This window comes from Bufo gargarizans, chromosome 6 (assembly GCF_014858855.1).
Source record: "Bufo gargarizans isolate SCDJY-AF-19 chromosome 6, ASM1485885v1, whole genome shotgun sequence".
Lineage (NCBI taxonomy): Eukaryota > Metazoa > Chordata > Amphibia > Anura > Bufonidae > Bufo > Bufo gargarizans.
In genome coordinates this window covers 326,584,931-326,604,302 of record NC_058085.1, presented here as the reverse complement: position 1 = coordinate 326,604,302, position 19,372 = coordinate 326,584,931, and the positions used below count along the sequence as shown (strand labels likewise).

The 19,372-nt window shown below is 51.8% G+C and overlaps 1 protein-coding gene across 1 annotated transcript in view; it reads left to right on the top strand.

Annotated features, from left to right (window-relative positions):
* Positions 1-19,372, top strand: part of SFXN2 (sideroflexin 2) — a 94,806-nt gene that overhangs the window by 39,964 nt on the left and 35,470 nt on the right. Inside the window, exon 4 of the mRNA XM_044297511.1 lies at positions 8,036-8,134. Coding sequence (XP_044153446.1) covers positions 8,036-8,134 — 99 coding nt within the window. The remainder of the gene's footprint in view (positions 1-8,035; positions 8,135-19,372) is intronic.

The following is a 19,372-nucleotide window of genomic DNA, read 5'->3' as shown; positions in this document are numbered from 1 at the left end:
GGAGTGCACAGCCCTATACAGTTCCAGCAGCTGTGGGCCTAGGATCTCTCTATACCTAGAGTACACCTCCCACTGGAATGCCGTCCGGGCCAGGGGCCTTACCTGTCGGCAAGTCCATGATAGCTTTCTCCACTTCCTCAAGGGTGATATCTTCCTCCATGATGCCTCTATCCAAACTGCTCAGCCTAGGGTAGGATACCTCACTTAGATATGTCTCTAATTCCCTTTCTGGGTACGTGGCCACCGACCTATATAGATCCGCATAAAAGCTATGTAAACACTGCAAAATGCCCTGAACCGATTCCACTATGCGACCATCAGTCCCCCGAAGACGAAGGACTGGTGGGGCCATGGTGTTGGCACGCGCTATGTGAGCGAGCAATTTCCCCGCCTGGTTGCCTGTCTCAAACGTCATAGCAGGCTTTTAGGGGGTCCGTTTCCCTTACAGACGTGTCTCAGCCCTCCAGCACGGCACAAGCCTCAGTTCACAGCACACACACCTCCTGAGTGCCACTGTCAGACTGAGGTAATCCCCCTCACCTGGCAGTGCTGGCTGTTTTTTGGGCCTGGCAAAACCTGGCCTGGAACATGGGGAGTAGTCACCCACCCAGCACTTTGACTACTCCCAGTAAGAGCCATCCCAGATCAGCTACACAGCCATTCTAAGTATTAGGTGTCAAACAGCAACTGCTGCTGAGACATTAAAAACGTCTCTTACTCCACGAGGCCAGGAACCTCGGTGACACGTATCTTTCATCCACAATGATTCCTTGTACCTTCTTGCATATCTCCCCCCTTTGTTGAACCCTGAGGGGGTAAGCACATGACATACAGTATACTCGAGACAGGGCATCCGCGTTTCCCTGCAGCCGGCCTGCCCTGTGTTCTACGGAGAACTTAAAGTTTTGAAAGGACAGGAACCACCTGGTGACTCGGGCATTTCTCTCTTTGGCCTGGCTCATCCACTTGAGAGGGGAGTGGTCAGTCACCAGGCGGAATGTTCTCCCCAACAAATAATAGCGGAGAGACTCGAGTGCCCACTTGATAGCCAGGCACTCTCTCTCCACTATACTGTACCTGATCTCGGCTGGGGTGAGCTTGCGGCTTAGGAAGACAACAGGATGCTCCTCCCCGTTGACTTCCTGAGACAGTACAACACCGAGGCCTACTTCGGAGGCGTCTGTCTGCACTATGAATTCCTGCTTGAAGTCGGGCGTCGCCAAAACCGGGGACCCACACAGGGCCGACTTCAAAGCGGAGAAAGCCTCTTCCGCCTGGTCATTCCAGTGAACGATCACTGACTTGCGTTCCTTCAATAACCCTGTCAATGGCGCGGCTACAGTAGCAAAGTGGGGAATATATTTAATGTAATAGCCTATCATTCCTAGGAATTACTTTACTTGTTTAGTGGTGACAGGTCGGGACCAATTTCTTATCGCCTCTATTTTGTTTACTTGGGGTTTGTTCACTCCGCGCCTAATGACATACCCCAGGTATTTAGTCTCCTCTAACCCTATCGCACATTTTTTGGGGTTAGCGGTTAGTCCCGCCTTCCGAAGGGAGTCCACTACAGCCTGCACTTTGGGTAGGTGACTTTCCCAATCGGTACTGTAGATGACAATATCATCCAGGTAATCCGAAGCGTACCAACGATGTGGACCCAGCACAATGTCCATAATCCGTTGAAAAGTGGCGGGGGCACCATGCAGACCAAAGGGTAGCACCTTGTACTGATACAGCCCTTCAGGTGTGATAAAGGCAGTTTTCTCTTTGGCAGCCTCCGTTAAGGGTACCTGCCAGTACCCTTTTGTGAGGTCCAAAACAGAAAAATACCGAGCTTGGCCTAACCTCTCGATAAGCTCATCCACCCGGGGCATGGGATACGCATAGAATTTGGAAATCTTGTTCAGTTTACGAAAATCGTTACAGAACCGCAACGTCACGTCCGGCTTTGGTATTAGCACTATAGGACTAGCCCACTCACTTTTAAACTCCTCAAGGACGTCTAGCCCACAGCATCATTGCAACTTCCTCTGAGATGGCTTGACGCCGAGGCTCGGGTACCCGGTATGGTTTTAGCCTGACTTTCGCCTGAGGCTCAGTGACAATGTCATGCCAAATTGTGGAAGTGCGTCCAGGGAGATCCGAAAACACATCTGTGTTCCGGCTAATAAACTCCCTGGCCTCATGAGCCCGCTTAGAGGAGAGGCTGTCAGCAATTCTTACTGTGGCAGCCGCTTCCCTTGCTTCAGACAGAGGGGCCGAAACCGCTTTCCCTAGAAAACCTGGCCGCGGGCTGTCTTCAGTACAGGTTTCCCTATCTTTCCACGGTTTGAGTAGATTCACATGGTACACCTGCTCCGGCTTTTGCCTCCCTGGCTGGTGTACCTTGTAATTTACCTCTCCAATTTTTTTTAAGTACCTCATAGGGCCCCTGCCACCTGGCCAGGAACTTACTGTCCATGGTCAGCACCAGAACCAAAACCCGATCACCCGGGTTAAAGATCCGGACCCGAGCCTGCCGATTATAGATCCGACTCCGGGCTCGCTGAGCGGCCTCCATATGCTCCATGACAAGAGGCAAAACGGTCTCTATCCGCTGTTGTATCTTGGTAACATACTCAAGGACACTTCTATTCGGATATAGCAGTTCAAAGGGCGAGAACCGAGTAGAGGCCTGGGGCACCTCTCGCACAGCAAACATGAGATAGGAATGAAGAAGGTTCCAGTCCTTCCCATCTTTAGACACCACCCTTTTTAACATGGTTTTTAATGTTTTATTAAACCTTTCAACCAGACCGTCCGTTTGCGGATGGTAAACAGACGTCCTTAACTGTTGGATATGCAGCAACTTACAGAGCTCCCTCATGACTTTGGACATAAAAGGGGTCCCCAGGTTAGTCAGAACCTCTTTAGGTAGCCCCACTCGGGAGAACATTTCCATTAGCTCCTAAGCTATCAGTTTAGCCGATGTATGTTGCAGTGGCACCGCCTCCGGGTACAGAGTGGCGTAATCTAGGACGACCAGGATGTGTTGATGTCCTCTAACGGACTTCGGTACTGGGCCTACTAGGTCCATCGCGACTCGCTCAAACGGTACCTCGATAATCGGGAGAGGTACCAAGGGACTGCGGAAAAGGTGCTGTGGGGTAGTTGCTTGGCAGGTCAGGCAAGACTTGCAGAATTCGTCCACCTCTCTAAACACACTGGGCCAGTAAAACCGTTGTAGTATCCGGTCCTGTGTTTTCTGCATTTCCAGATGCCCCCCGAGAACATGTTGGTGGGCTAACTCTAACACGAGTTTGCGATCAGCCTGGGGCAGCACTAACTGTTCAATATGTTCACCCCGCAGTTGGTTTACCCGATACAACATATCCTGATGAACCACAAAACGGGGAAACACTGACTTTGCCCCTGGTTGTTGTGGTTCACTATCTACTATTAATACATTTCCCCAAGCTTGGGATAAGGTTGGGTCTCGGTGTTGTGCAGTACCAAAATTATCCCCAGAGACATTAAAGGGGTTTTCCCATTTCAAACAATGGGAGCATATCGCTAGGATATACCCCCATTGTCTGATAGGTGCGGGTCCCACAGCTGGGACCCGCACCTACAAAGAGAACGGAGCCGGGAAATGAACAGAGGGTGCACTGCGCATGCGCAGCTGCCCTCCATTCATTTCTATGGGGCCGCCGAAAATAGTCGAGCGCTGGCTCGGCTATTGCTGTCTGCTCCATAGAAATTAATGGGAGCATGGGCCTCGCATGCACGGTGTGCTCCCATTCACTTCTATGGGAGCAGTGCTTGGTGGTGGACAGACCCCGGGAAAACCAGCCACAGCGCTCCCAGCTTTGTTCTCGTTGTAGGTGCAGGTCCCAGCAGCACCTATCAGACAATGGGGGCATATCCTAGCGATATGCCCCCATTGTCTGAGATGCGAATACCCCTTTAAGGTCGGCCAGCTCAGGCCTCGGCGGCAAGTTCTCTACATCTCAGGCCTCGGCGGCAAGTTCTCTACATCTCCCACCATTACATTCACTGGGGTTGTCCCCCCCTCTTCCACCAACGTGGCGGTCACCCCTACCGCTGGCCCTTCGGCCTTGGGTTCCCAGGGTTCTGGCCTCCCCCTGGAGTCAGGCCACTATGATGGGGTTACCCCTGTCTCATAGGTATCAGTCACTCTTGTAGCAGGCCACAGTGTCGGGAAGTCTCTCCCTATTATAAGTTCCATGGATGCACATGACCCCAACTTTCCGGGCAGTATACTCCGTGGACCGTACCAGGGGAGCCCTTACTAGGGACACCAGACTCCCTGAGTCCAGCAGAGCCTCCACTGGAGTGTCTCCCACTTCCCCCTGGCACAAGTGGTTTAGTGTTTCTGGGGTACCTGCTGCACACAGCCTCCTGGCATATAACGACTGACGGTAGTCATAGTTAGTATCCATTGGTTCCACCTGATGTGGACAGTCAGCTCTTAAATGGCCAGGCTCCTGACACCGCCAGCAGACTATCGGAGCCAGGTTTGTAGGGTGGGTTTGGTTAGTACAAGTCACCGGGTCTGGGATGGAGATTTACGGGGTTTGACTGCCCCCCTCACAAAAGAACCCCGTGTAAGATTCTTAATAGCCTCGTAGCACTCCACCAGGTCCACCATTTCCAGGAGACACCTGGCCGATCCAGTGCTAGAGAGAGCGACGACCTCAGCCCACTGGTCTCGGGGTAGCTTCTCCCGGATGGCCACTTTCTCGTACATCGCCAGGTAGGTTTCGATGTAGTCTGCGGAGATCATCTTAGGAATCGCGGCACGGACTGCTTTCCGGGCATCGTGGACGTTTGGGGTTGGTCCTGCTGTCTGCAAAGCTATCACATGTTGTAGCAGTAACTGGTTGGTCTCCTGCTGCTGCTTATTAGCCTTGCTTTGGTGCAGGTTTGTCTCTCGCTGCTGCAGATTAGCCTCCATAAGGGCCTTCACAACAGCCTCCATTTTGTCGTGGGGCACTGGTTATAATACAGCTGGTTTAATGTACACATACAACCGTGACTGGAAAAATGCAGAACCCGAAAATATCGGCGTTCACGCCAGCCTCACTGCTCTTGCCCGTATCCTCCACCAATTCTGGGGATTCGCTCTGGTAGACAGGGTGTGCGGACACAGTACAGAGGCAAATTACCAGTTCTTAAATCAAACTTCTGTGTTTATTCACACATAAAGCAAAAACAAAACATCACTTTGGCAGTCTTGGTGTTAGGCCCTTTGCAGACGAGCGTTCCTCCCACAGCGAGTCCACATCGCAGCACCCGGCCTGACCTCCCAGCACTGACGGTATTTACATAGCATTATATTGATTTATGATGCTATGTAACCCTTACAGTTCTGGAATGTATTGGATAACCCTGGCATAATGCTGTCAGTGTTATCCAATACATTCCAGAACTGTAAGGGCTCTTTCACACGGGCGTCATATTTTTTGCCCGGATAAGATGAGGGTGCGTTGCGGGAAAATGCGCGATTTTTCCGCGCGAGTGCAAAACATTGTAATGCGTTTTGCACACGCGTGTGAAAAATCGGCATGTTTGGTTTGGGTTAGGTGTTCTGTAGATTGTATTATTTTCCCTTTTACATTGTTTTAAGGGAAAATAATAACATTCTTAATACAGAATGCATAGTACAATAAGGCTGGAGGGGTTAAAAAAAAAATATTTAACTCACTTTAATCCACTTGATCGCGCAGCCGGCATCTCTTCTGTCTTCTTCTTTGCTGTGCACAGGAATAGGACCTTTGATGTCACTGTGCTCATCACATGGTCCAATCACATGGTGAGGGACCATGTGATTGGATCATGTGATGTGACGTCACCACAGGTCCTTAGCCGGCACCTCAACATTACAGAAGAAGACAGAGATCCGCAACGACGCGATCAAGTGGACTCGGTGAGTTAATTTTTATTTATTTATAACCCCTCCATCACTATTTTACTTTGCATTCTGTATTCAGAATGCTATTATTTTCCCTTATAACCATGTTATAAGGGAAAATAATACAGATCGGGTCCCCAGCCCGATCGTCACCTAGCAACCATGCGTGAAATTTGCACCACATCCACACTTGCTTGCGGATGCTTGCGATTTTCACGCGGCCTCATTCACTTCTGTGGGGCCTGCGTTGCGTGGAAAACGCAGAATATAGAGCATGCTGCGATTTTCACACAACGCACAAGTGATGCGTGAAAATCACTGCTCGTGTGCACAGCCCCATAGAAATGAATGAGTCCGGATTCAGTGCGGGTGCAATGCGTTCAACTCATGCATTGCACTCGCGCGGAATACTCGCCCGTGTGAAAGGGGCCTAAGGGTTACATAGCATCATAAATCAATATAATGCTATGTGACCCCCGGCAGCGCTGGGAGGTCAGGCCGGGAGCTGCGTTGCGGACTCGCTGCAGGAGGAACGCTAGTCTGCAAGGGGCCTTAGTTCACACACGATGGAAAGTCCACATAACAAAAATCACCTTTTTGGCAGTTCTGCCTCAAGCAGTCCATAGCAGGCTTTTAGGGGGCCCGTTTCCCTTTCAGACGGGTCTCAGCCCTCCAGCACGGCACAAGCCTCAGTTCCCACACACACACCTCCTGAGCTCCACTGTCAGATTGAGGTAATCCCCCTCACCTGGCAGTGCTGGCTGGTTTTTAGGCCTGGCAAAACCCGGCCTGGAACATGGTAGTCGCCCACCCAGAACTTTGATTACTCCCAGTAAAAGCCGTCCCGGCTATACAGCCATACTAAGTATCAGATGTCAAACGGCAACTGCTGCTGACACATAAAAACTGGCTCTTACTCCACCGAGGCCAGGAACCTTGGTGACACGTACCTATCCTCCACGATGATTCCTTGTACCTTCTTACATGACACTGACAGATTCATAAATCTGCTCCATTAACGTATACATAATGAACCTCATATTTGGCCTTTGCGCTTTATCATATTCTGTAGCATTGTACACAGTTTGTCATCATTCACATCAGCCCCTTTCCCTTACGGGGCTTACAGTCTAAATTATCAGACATTCTAGGTCCAATTTAGTAGAAAGCCAAATATCCTACCATTATGGAGAATGGGAGGAAACCATATGTTGTCTTTGGTTGGATATGGACTCGGAACGCTGGCGCTGCAGGGTGCCAGTGCTGACAACTGGCATCGTGCTGCCTATTCTGACATGGCTGCAGTTGTCAGGACTGGTAGATTAGAGTTGAGTGACATCCACACACATTATATCCACACATTATATGTTCCTAGTGTTCATGTAATGTTCCTCCACCCACAGTGCAAAAATATTGGATAATTGCCTTCTATAACTTTGACCATAGTGTGAATTTCAGGCAAAATATGTTCACAAATATGGGCTTTTTAATATTGATGACGTATCCTCAAGATAGGTCATCAATATCTGAATGGTAAGGGTCCAACTCCTGATAACCCTGCTGATCAGATGTGTGAAGCTCACCAAGCAGCTTCATTCATTTCAATGGGGCTGAGCTGCACCTAGGCCGTGACATCACATGCCCAGGAAGAGGCCGCTGGCAGGGCACCATGGTATCCTTAAACAGCTGATTGTCGGGGGTTTCAGGAGTCAGACCCCCACCAATCAGATATTGATGACCTCTGCTGAGAATAGGCCATCAATATTAAACACTCAGAAAACCCCTTTAACCCATTTGATTACATTTTTATTATTACATTCACATTATATATTACAATTTATTACATTATTACATTTCTTTACAGACGGCCTGCGAGACAATGAACTCGTAAGGAGCTTTTCTATATATTCTACGCAGTCGGCTGCATACAGTATGCACCGCTGGTGACCACACTTGATGGTTGGCAGACCTGGCTATATGCATAGGTTTAATGTGTATTTTCACAATATGTTGTAAAACATCCCATTCTCATCTGTTTTTACCTTGTATAACATTTGCATCTATTTCTTACTATTAGCTGTATGTGTTTTTGTAACTCTTTGTTGTATATTTGAACAGGACGGTTCCCGCAGTAGTGTTTTGGCAGTGGGTTAACCAGTCTTTTAACGCACTTGTAAACTATACCAACCGAAATGCCGCCTCTCCCATCACTCCTGGGTAAGTCCTCCTCTACCTTATTTCTTACCTCTGTAAGACTATGGGGCAGATTTATTAATACTGTTGAAGTTTGCACTGTTGAAGAATATGAATCGCTGTCTTAAAGGGGTTGTGCACCTTTGGGGTGGGAGGATTTGGCAAACACCCCTCCTGGGCAGACCTGCGAAGGGAAGTATATTTACCTGCTTCCCTGCGCTGACTCCTGGCACCTTTGCTCCCTGGCCTCGGCTGCTCCGTTGGGCTCCTTGGAAGCAAACTTCCTGTTGGGCACCGTTGCGGCCAATTGCTGGCTGCAGCGTTGATCTGCTACCATTGCGTCACATGACCATTTGTCATGATGCAAGGGGAGCAGGTCACCGCTGTGGCCAGTGATTGGCTCCAGCACTGTCAAACAGAAAGTCTACGTCCAGGCAGCTCAGCGGAGCAGCTGAGGCCAGGTTGCAAAGATGTCGGGAGCCAGCCCGGGAAGTATGCTTCCCTTTGCAGGTCTGGTTGCCAACATCCCCCACCCCTTTAATATTAGACATGTTTATAGTACAGGCACAGGGATCTTTATTGGCATATCCTAAATCCTGCACCAGAATTCTGTCAGTGCACCAAAATTTTGTCCAAGTTTCATGGTACCTTTACCAATAACTGATGAGACAGAAGGGAAATGGTCATGGTGAAGCGCCTGGAGCCTAACGCTCACAATGTATTCATGCTGGCAAATATGTCTTATTTGAGGAGTTTATTAGGAGTAAATTTGGACCACATGAAATATTTCACCACTCATACGGCCCAATCAAATGGGGGTTCCACACCACATAAATTTGCTTTAGGAATTGTGAATGCTGTGGATGACAGAAGCAAGGACAACTCCGAAGAAGGACACATAACATTAGAAACAGATTACTAATGATGTCTAAAAGTAAGAGAGTGCAAATTTAGACAGTCCCAATCTGCCCCAGATGTTTCAGTGACTGATGCTGACTGACAAATCTGTCTCATCTTTAGACTGTTTAGTCTAAGTTTACGCCACCTATAAGTTGATTTAGTTTTAGTCCAAAAATTCTCCAAAATGTTGGGGCAAATTTTTCCGCGACTAGATGCAGTTTAGCAGCCAGTATGTAACTGCTGCAGTCGGTCAGTGGCCTCAGCGGGCATCATGGCTCCCATCGCTGGGTGGTTATGCCAGTAATACGTCACATGACCACTAAGGCCACTGATCCTCTGCAGTGGTCACGTGCTGCCTACTTATAAACAAAGTACGGTGGGACCGCCGGATCATCTGCTCTGGATCTGTGGGGATCAAAGATGTGAACAGTGTATTTTTTTAAACATTTTATAGCATTTGCAGCTTTTTTTCAGAAACCAGATAAGAATGAAAGAAAACAATTTACCAAACTTCTTGGCTTCTGTAAAGAATCTCATAATCTGTGTTTTCTTGGAAAGAGGTGTTGGGTTTCTTGGAAAGACAAGTTGTGGGGGAGTGTGGAAAACCACATCCAGTATTTCTCTGGGAAAATAATAAATTAAAACCATAAAATGATATGTTAGTAATAAACAGATTAATGATCTTTTTAACATAATATCAGCCTGCAAAGGTATTTTCACATAATTAAAGAGCAAATCATAGAGTACAGCTATACGGTACCTTATTAGATAGATGATTCAACCAGCTGTCCAGTCTTCTGCTCGGACCATAACTCTCGACTCGCTATAACATTACTAACATTGATGCATATAAAAAAAAATATTCACCTGACCTTTCACCCCCTGTGGTTGAGTGACGTCACCAGTTTGTCCACCCACCCCTTTTACTTGGACTGTGCAAACATGTCATTACACACATTGGCACAGTCTCAGTCAACCACTGTCTCCCATATGGTTACTGTATGGCTCTTACTAATATATCCTTTGTTGATATTCTACTCTATTTTCTATGTTTCATAAGGTTTGTTTGCAATGTCTTTTGTGCTGTCCACGTGGAGGTCTTGTCCATAAAATGGCTGCTGATTGTGGGTCATGTGACCAAGCAAATCACCTCCATGATGTGATGTCTCCTCCATTCATCTGCACTGCACCTGCCGTATGCACCGTTCAGAGTTTAGTGCAGGTGTAGTATGTTTGAATAGAGGAAACTGAGTGATGTCTGGTCACATGACCCTCCATTAGCGGCCATCTTATGGACAGGACCTCCATGCGGACAGCACAGATTTGCAGGGGCGTACTGGGAACTTCAAGTGGCCCTGGAAAAAAAAAATGGCCCCATGTTGTAGGCTGGTTTTAATTGAGAGAAGACAGGGCCAACAGAAGTAGGCAGGGAAGCAATACTGTAATGCAGCACTGTCATGGTCTTACCTTCGTTTGACATGTGCTGGCGGCCATCTTGGTTTCTGGGTTTCTTGTAGCCTCCCACCCTGCGGCTTCTCCTTCCCACTGGGAGGAGCTGGATGCCTAGCTCATATATATAGAAGGTCTGTGGCTTCAGTTCCTTGCTTGGTCCTCCTGTGTTCACATGCTTCTAAGACTGCTGCTGCTTCTGGTTCCTGATCCTGGCCTCGTCTGACTACCCCGTTGGTTCCTGATCCTGGCTTCGTCTGACTACCCCGTTGGTTCCTGATCCTGGCTTCGTCTGACTACCCCGTTGGTTCCTGATCCTGGCTTCGTCTGACCACCCTCCTGGTTCCTGACCTCTGTCTACGCAAGACCCTGCTTCGGTTTAGCCATCCGTTTGGACTTTTGCTACGGCTTGATTTCCAATAAAGCCTTCTTATTTCCACTCATCTCTGTTGTACGTCTGGTTCATGGTTCCATGACATTAGGACCAAGCCATGAATTCTGACGGTACAGGGCCATCCTCGCTACCTACGCTGGTTGCCAGACTTGATCAGCAGGATCACCTGTTGGGTCAGTTCGCTGTGGCGTTGCAAACCCTGCTTGAACGCACGGCTCATTTCGCTTCCGTTGCCGATGGGTCGGTTGTCGCTCCTGGGCCCGCTCCTACTGCCGCCCCGGTTGTTGCGCCAGAGTCTACCCCGACACCTGTTGCTGCGCCTGCGGTGTCTCGGGGTATGACCGGTTCTGCTCCCCTTCCACAGCGCTTTGGGGGAGAGCCAACTCAGTGCCGAGGTTTCCTTAACCAGGTGGGCATTTATTTCGAGTTGCTGCCACATGCCTTTCCTACTGAGAGATCAAAGGTGGGCTTCTTGATCTCGCTGCTCTCGGACAAGGCCTTGGCCTGGGCCAGCCCTTTATGGGAGAACAACAATCCGGTGGTTGCCGAGTTTTCCGGTTTTGTTGCTTCTCTTCGGAAGGTATTCGATGTGCCGGCTCGTGCTGCCTCTGCTGCGAAGCTCCTTATGTCCATCAGACAGGGTTCACGATCCGTAGCTGAATACGCCATTGAGTTTCGTACCCTGGCAGCAGAGGTGGGCTGGAATAATGAGGCTCTGGTCGCTGCTTTCTCTCATGGTCTCTCGGATGCCTTGAAGGATGAGGTTGCAGCTAAGGACCTACCAGTGGAGCTCGAGTCCCTTATTTCTTTCCTGATTTTGATTGACACCAGACTCAGGGAGAGACCTTCCTTTAAGGAGAGCCTGCGGAGGTCTCCTAACAGATTGGCGCCTACGTTTGCTGTCCCACCCGTGCCTCCCTCTCCTCCCACGCCTCCTGGGGATGACTTGTCTGGGGGTGAACCCATGCAGCGGGGGTTTGCTCGCCTGTCCGAGGGGGAGAGGGCACTCCGGAGACGCGAGGGCCGATGCATGTACTGTGGTCTCGGTGGGCATTTTCGGTTGGCATGTCCGAACCGTCCGTGAGAACGCTCGCACCTGAGGTCCTGTCGGGGGCAGATCTTGGGTGGAGTCTCCTCGTCCCCGGTTTCCCGTGTTGACAAACCACTGATCACGGTTGTCCTCTCCTGGGTCGGGGGCTCGGTGACGACCCAGGCGTTGGTGGACTCTGGTGCTGGTGGTTTGTTCATTGATAGAGTGTTCGTTGCCGCCAATTCCATTCCTCTGCAGCCTCGAGGTTCCCCACTGGCTCTTGAGGCGATAGACGGCAGACCCCTTCTGCCGCCACACGTGACTCATGAGACCCTTCCAGTGGGGATAGCCATTGGTGCCGTTCACAGAGAGTCGGTCTGTCTCCAGGTTATTTCGTCTCCACACTACTCGGTGGTCTTGGGGTACCCCTGGCTCCAGAAGCATAATCCGACTTTCGATTGGAGATCGGTCGAGATCCTCTCGTGGTCACCGCAGTGTGGGGTTAGTTGCATCCATGGGCCTGTCAAGTTGCTGTGTACTTCCTCGGACTCTCTGTTGCCTCCTGAATACGAAGAGTACCGGGATGTATTCGATAAGGTGCGCGAGGTTGCCCTACCTCCGCACCGCCCATACGATTGTGCCATAGAGTTACAATCCGGTGCCGTTCCTCCTCGTGGCAAAGTCTATCCACTGTCGGTAGCGGAGAATGAGGCCATGGAGGAGTACGTGAGGGAGGCGCTTTCACGCGGACACATTCGCAAATCCTCGTCCCCGGCAGGGGCTGGATTTTTCTTTGTGAAAAAGAAGGGCGGTGAGTTGAGGCCTTGCATCGATTACAGGGGTCTCAATCGCATCACGATCAAGAACGCTTACCCGATACCCTTGATTTCCGAGCTGTTCGATCGCCTCAAAGGGGCCACGGTCTTTACCAAACTCGACCTGAGGGCGGCATATAACCTGGTAAGGATCAAGGCGGGCGATGAGTGGAAGACCGCGTTTAACACCAGGACCGGTCATTATGAATCCTTGGTTATGCCCTTTGGGTTGTGCAATGCGCCCGCAGTCTTCCAGGAATTCATCAACGATGTTTTCCGTGACCTGTTGCAGCAGTGTGTGGTGGTCTATTTGGATGACATCTTGGTATATTCTGAATCCATGGAGGCCCACATTATGGATGTCAGACGAGTGTTGCAACGGTTACGAGAGAACAGGCTGTTCGGTAAGCTTGAGAAATGCGAATTTCACCGATCCCAGGTAACCTTCTTAGGTTACATCATTTCCGCTGAGGGGTTCTCCATGGATCCTGAGAAGGTTTCGGCTGTCTTACAGTGGCCCCAGCCCAGTGGTCTCCGTGCCCTGCAGCGCTTTTTGGGCTTCGCCAATTATTATCGGAAGTTCATCAGGGACTTTTCCATGCTAGCCAAGCCTCTCACGGATCTGACCAGGAAGGGCAGTAATTTCCAGGTCTGGCCGCTCGAGGCCATCCGAGCTTTTGAGGCTCTAAAGTCCGCCTTTGTGTCGGCTCCGATTCTGTCGCATCCCAACCCTGGGTTGCCCTTTGTCCTCGAGGTGGACGCGTCTGAGACGGGAGTAGGCGCCCTTCTGTCTCAGCGTAGAACACCAGAGGGTCCTCTGCTTCCCTGTGGGTTTTACTCCCGGAAACTGTCTTCCGCGGAGTGCAACTATCAGATTGGTGACAGGGAGTTATTGGCCATCGTGCAGGCCCTTAAAGAATGGAGGCACTTGCTCGAGGGCTCGGTGGTTCCGGTTCTCATCCTGACGGACCACAAGAATCTGACCTACCTTTCTGAGGCCAAGAGATTGACACCACGTCAGGCCAGATGGGCTCTGTTCTTGTCACGTTTTAATTACGTGGTCTCCTACCTACCCGGTTCCAAGAACATCAGAGCGGATGCCTTATCACGGCAGTACTCCGAGCTGTCCGGGGAGGAGTCGATTCCGACTTCGGTCATACCTCCGAATCAGATCCTGGCCGCCATTCGCACCAGCCTGACCTCTCCCCTGGGTGAGCAGATTTTGGCGGCTCAATCTGGTGCTCCCTCTGGGAGACCCAACGGCAGGTGTTTTGTGCCTGAGGAGTTGCGCACTCGGTTGTTGCGGACCTACCATAACTCCAAGGCCGCGGGGCATCCTGGAAAGAACCAGCTGTCCTGGGCTGTTTCACGTCTGTTCTGGTGGCCTTCTCTACGTTCCGACATCGCCGCATATGTAGCGGCATGCTCCGTTTGTGCCCAGAGTAAGTCCCCTCGGCACCTTCCGTTGGGCCTTTTGCAACCCATAGCCACCGGGGAGCGCCCATGGTCACACCTGGGGATAGATTTCATTGTGGACCTCCCTGCATCCCGAGGCCATACGGTCATTCTCATGATTGTGGACCGGTTTTCCAAAATGTGCCACTGTGTTCCTCTCAAGAAGTTACCCTCTGCACAAGAGTTGGCCACGATTTTCGCCAGGGAGGTCTTCCGGTTGCACGGTTTGCCCAAGGAGATTGTGTCGGATCGGGGGAGTCAGTTTGTGTCCAGGTTCTGGCGCGCCTTTTGCTCCCAGTTGGGGGTTCATCTCTCTTTCTTTCTCCTCGGCCTACCACCCTCAGTCCAATGGGGCCGCAGAACGATCTAATCAGGCCTTGGAGCAATTCCTTCGTTGCTATGTCTCCGATCACCAAGACAATTGGGTTGACCTCCTGCCTTGGGCTGAGTTTGCCAGGAACACGGCGGTGAACTCTTCCTCTGGGACGTCTCCCTTCATGGCCAATTATGGGTTCCAACCTGCCGTGTTACCGGAGGTATTCTCTCCCCAGGATACTCCGGCTGTGGAGGATCACCTTTCCGTCCTACGTGCTTCTTGGGTACAGATCCAGAGGTCCCTTGAGGTCTCTGCGCAGCGCCAGAGACTCCAGGCTGATCGCAGACGAGCGCCCGCTCCTTCCTACCAGGTCGGAGACCGTGTATGGTTGTCCACCCGCAACCTCAACCTTCGAGTGCCCACTCCCAAGCTGGCGCCTCGCTTTGTTGGTCCCTTCCGAGTGCTTCGCAGGGTAAACCCGGTAGCCTATGCCCTTGCGCTTCCTCCTGGCATGCGGATCTCCTGTCATGGAACCATGAACCAGACGTACAACAGAGATGAGTGGAAATAAGAAGGCTTTATTGGAAATCAAGCCGTAGCAAAAGTCCAAACGGATGGCTAAACCGAAGCAGGATCTTGCGTAGACAGAGGTCAGGAACCAGGAGGGTGGTCAGACGAAGCCAGGATCAGGAACCAACGGGGTAGTCAGACGAAGCCAGGATCAGGAACCAACGGGGTAGTCAGACGAAGCCAGGATCAGGAACCAACGGGGTAGTCAGACGAAGCCAGGATCAGGAACCAACGGGGTAGTCAGACGAGGCCAGGATCAGGAACCAGAAGCAGCAGCAGTCTTAGAAGCATGTGAACACAGGAGGACCAAGCAAGGAACTGAAGCCACAGACCTTCTATATATATGAGCTAGGCATCCAGCTCCTCCCAGTGGGAAGGAGAAGCCGCAGGGTGGGAGGCTACAAGAAACCCAGAAACCAAGATGGCCGCCAGCACATGTCAAACGAAGGTAAGACCATGACAGTACCTCCCCCTCAAGGGCCCCTCCTCCGCGGAGTAAGGCTCGGAGCAAAGCAGGAGCATGGACATCTGCGGAGGGAACCCAGGAACGCTCCTCTGGACCATAACCACGCCAATGGACCAAAAACTGCAACCGACCGCGGACCAGGCGTGAGTCCAGGATATTGCTCACCTCATATTCCTCATGATTGCCCACTTGGACCGGACGGGGCCGAGGAACCGAGGAAGTGAAACGATTACACACCAACGGCTTCAACAGGGAGACATGAAACACGTTGGAGATCCGCATGCCAGGAGGAAGCGCAAGGGCATAGGCTACCGGGTTTACCCTGCGAAGCACTCGGAAGGGACCAACAAAGCGAGGCGCCAGCTTGGGAGTGGGCACTCGAAGGTTGAGGTTGCGGGTGGACAACCATACACGGTCTCCGACCTGGTAGGAAGGAGCGGACGCTCGTCTGCGATCAGCCTGGAGTCTCTGGCGCTGCGCAGAGACCTCAAGGGACCTCTGGATCTGTACCCAAGAAGCACGTAGGACGGAAAGGTGATCCTCCACAGCCGGAGTATCCTGGGGAGAGAATACCTCCGGTAACACGGCAGGTTGGAACCCATAATTGGCCATGAAGGGAGACGTCCCAGAGGAAGAGTTCACCGCCGTGTTCCTGGCAAACTCAGCCCAAGGCAGGAGGTCAACCCAATTGTCTTGGTGATCGGAGACATAGCAACGAAGGAATTGCTCCAAGGCCTGATTAGATCGTTCTGCGGCCCCATTGGACTGAGGGTGGTAGGCCAAGGAGAAAGAAAGAGAGATGAACCCCCAACTGGGAGCAAAAGGCGCGCCAGAACCTGGACACAAACTGACTCCCCCGATCCGACACAATCTCCTTGGGCAAACCGTGCAACCGGAAGACCTCCCTGGCGAAAATCGTGGCCAACTCTTGTGCAGAGGGTAACTTCTTGAGAGGAACACAGTGGCACATTTTGGAAAACCGGTCCACAATCATGAGAATGACCGTATGGCCTCGGGATGCAGGGAGGTCCACAATGAAATCTATCCCCAGGTGTGACCATGGGCGCTCCCCGGTGGCTATGGGTTGCAAAAGGCCCAACGGAAGGTGCCGAGGGGACTTACTCTGGGCACAAACGGAGCATGCCGCTACATATGCGGCGATGTCGGAACGTAGAGAAGGCCACCAGAACAGACGTGAAACAGCCCAGGACAGCTGGTTCTTTCCAGGATGCCCCGCGGCCTTGGAGTTATGGTAGGTCCGCAACAACCGAGTGCGCAACTCCTCAGGCACAAAACACCTGCCGTTGGGTCTCCCAGAGGGAGCACCAGATTGAGCCGCCAAAATCTGCTCACCCAGGGGAGAGGTCAGGCTGGTGCGAATGGCGGCCAGGATCTGATTCGGAGGTATGACCGAAGTCGGAATCGACTCCTCCCCGGACAGCTCGGAGTACTGCCGTGATAAGGCATCCGCTCTGATGTTCTTGGAACCGGGTAGGTAGGAGACCACGTAATTAAAACGTGACAAGAACAGAGCCCATCTGGCCTGACGTGGTGTCAATCTCTTGGCCTCAGAAAGGTAGGTCAGATTCTTGTGGTCCGTCAGGATGAGAACCGGAACCACCGAGCCCTCGAGCAAGTGCCTCCATTCTTTAAGGGCCTGCACGATGGCCAATAACTCCCTGTCACCAATCTGATAGTTGCACTCCGCGGAAGACAGTTTCCGGGAGTAAAACCCACAGGGAAGCAGAGGACCCTCTGGTGTTCTACGCTGAGACAGAAGGGCGCCTACTCCCGTCTCAGACGCGTCCACCTCGAGGACAAAGGGCAACCCAGGGTTGGGATGCGACAGAATCGGAGCCGACACAAAGGCGGACTTTAGAGCCTCAAAAGCTCGGATGGCCTCGAGCGGCCAGACCTGGAAATTACTGCCCTTCCTGGTCAGATCCGTGAGAGGCTTGGCTAGCATGGAAAAGTCCCTGATGAACTTCCAATAATAATTGGCGAAGCCCAAAAAGCGCTGCAGGGCACGGAGACCACTGGGCTGGGGCCACTGTAAGACAGCCGAAACCTTCTCAGGATCCATGGAGAACCCCTCAGCGGAAATGATGTAACCTAAGAAGGTTACCTGGGATCGGTGAAATTCGCATTTCTCAAGCTTACCGAACAGCCTGTTCTCTCGTAACCGTTGCAACACTCGTCTGACATCCATAATGTGGGCCTCCATGGATTCAGAATATACCAAGATGTCATCCAAATAGACCACCACACACTGCTGCAACAGGTCACGGAAAACATCGTTGATGAATTCCTGGAAGACTGCGGGCGCATTGCACAACCCAAAGGGCATAACCAAGGATTCATAATGACCGGTCCTGGTGTTAAACGCGGTCTTCCACTCATCGCCCGCCTTGATCCTTACCAGGTTATATGCCGCCCTCAGGTCGAGTTTGGTAAAGACCGTGGCCCCTTTGAGGCGATCGAACAGCTCGGAAATCAAGGGTATCGGGTAAGCGTTCTTGATCGTGATGCGATTGAGACCCCTGTAATCGATGCAAGGCCTCAACTCACCGCCCTTCTTTTTCACAAAGAAAAATCCAGCCCCTGCCGGGGACGAGGATTTGCGAATGTGTCCGCGTGAAAGCGCCTCCCTCACGTACTCCTCCATGGCCTCATTCTCCGCTACCGACAGTGGATAGACTTTGCCACGAGGAGGAACGGCACCGGATTGTAACTCTATGGCACAATCGTATGGGCGGTGCGGAGGTAGGGCAACCGCGCGCACCTTATCGAATACATCCCGGTACTCTTCGTATTCAGGAGGCAACAGAGAGTCCGAGGAAGTACACAGCAACTTGACAGGCCCATGGATGCAACTAACCCCACACTGCGGTGACCACGAGAGGATCTCGACCGATCTCCAATCGAAAGTCGGATTATGCTTCTGGAGCCAGGGGTACCCCAAGACCACCGAGTAGTGTGGAGACGAAATAACCTGGAGACAGACCGACTCTCTGTGAACGGCACCAATGGCTATCCCCACTGGAAGGGTCTCATGAGTCACGTGTGGCGGCAGAAGGGGTCTGCCGTCTATCGCCTCAAGAGCCAGTGGGGAACCTCGAGGCTGCAGAGGAATGGAATTGGCGGCAACGAACACTCTATCAATGAACAAACCACCAGCACCAGAGTCCACCAACGCCTGGGTCGTCACCGAGCCCCCGACCCAGGAGAGGACAACCGTCATCAGTGGTTTGTCAACACGGGAAACCGGGGACGAGGAGACTCCACCCAAGATCTGCCCCCGACAGGACCTCAGGTGCGAGCGTTCTCACGGACGGTTCGGACATGCCAACCGAAAATGCCCACGAGACCACAGTACATGCATCGGCCCTCGCGTCTCCGGAGTGCCCTCTCCCCCTCGGACAGGCGAGCAAACCCCCGCTGCATGGGTTCACCCCCAGACAAGTCATCCCCAGGAGGCGTGGGAGGAGAGGGAGGCACGGGTGGGACAGCAAACGTAGGCGCCAATCTGTTAGGAGACCTCCGCAGGCTCTCCTTAAAGGAAGGTCTCTCCCGGAGTCTGGTGTCAATCAAAATCAGGAAAGAAATAAGGGACTCGAGCTCCACTGGTAGGTCCTTAGCTGCAACCTCATCCTTCAAGGCATCCGAGAGACCATGAGAGAAAGCAGCGACCAGAGCCTCATTATTCCAGCCCACCTCTGCTGCCAGGGTACGAAACTCAATGGCGTATTCAGCTACGGATCGTGAACCCTGTCTGATGGACATAAGGAGCTTCGCAGCAGAGGCAGCACGAGCCGGCACATCGAATACCTTCCGAAGAGAAGCAACAAAACCGGAAAACTCGGCAAC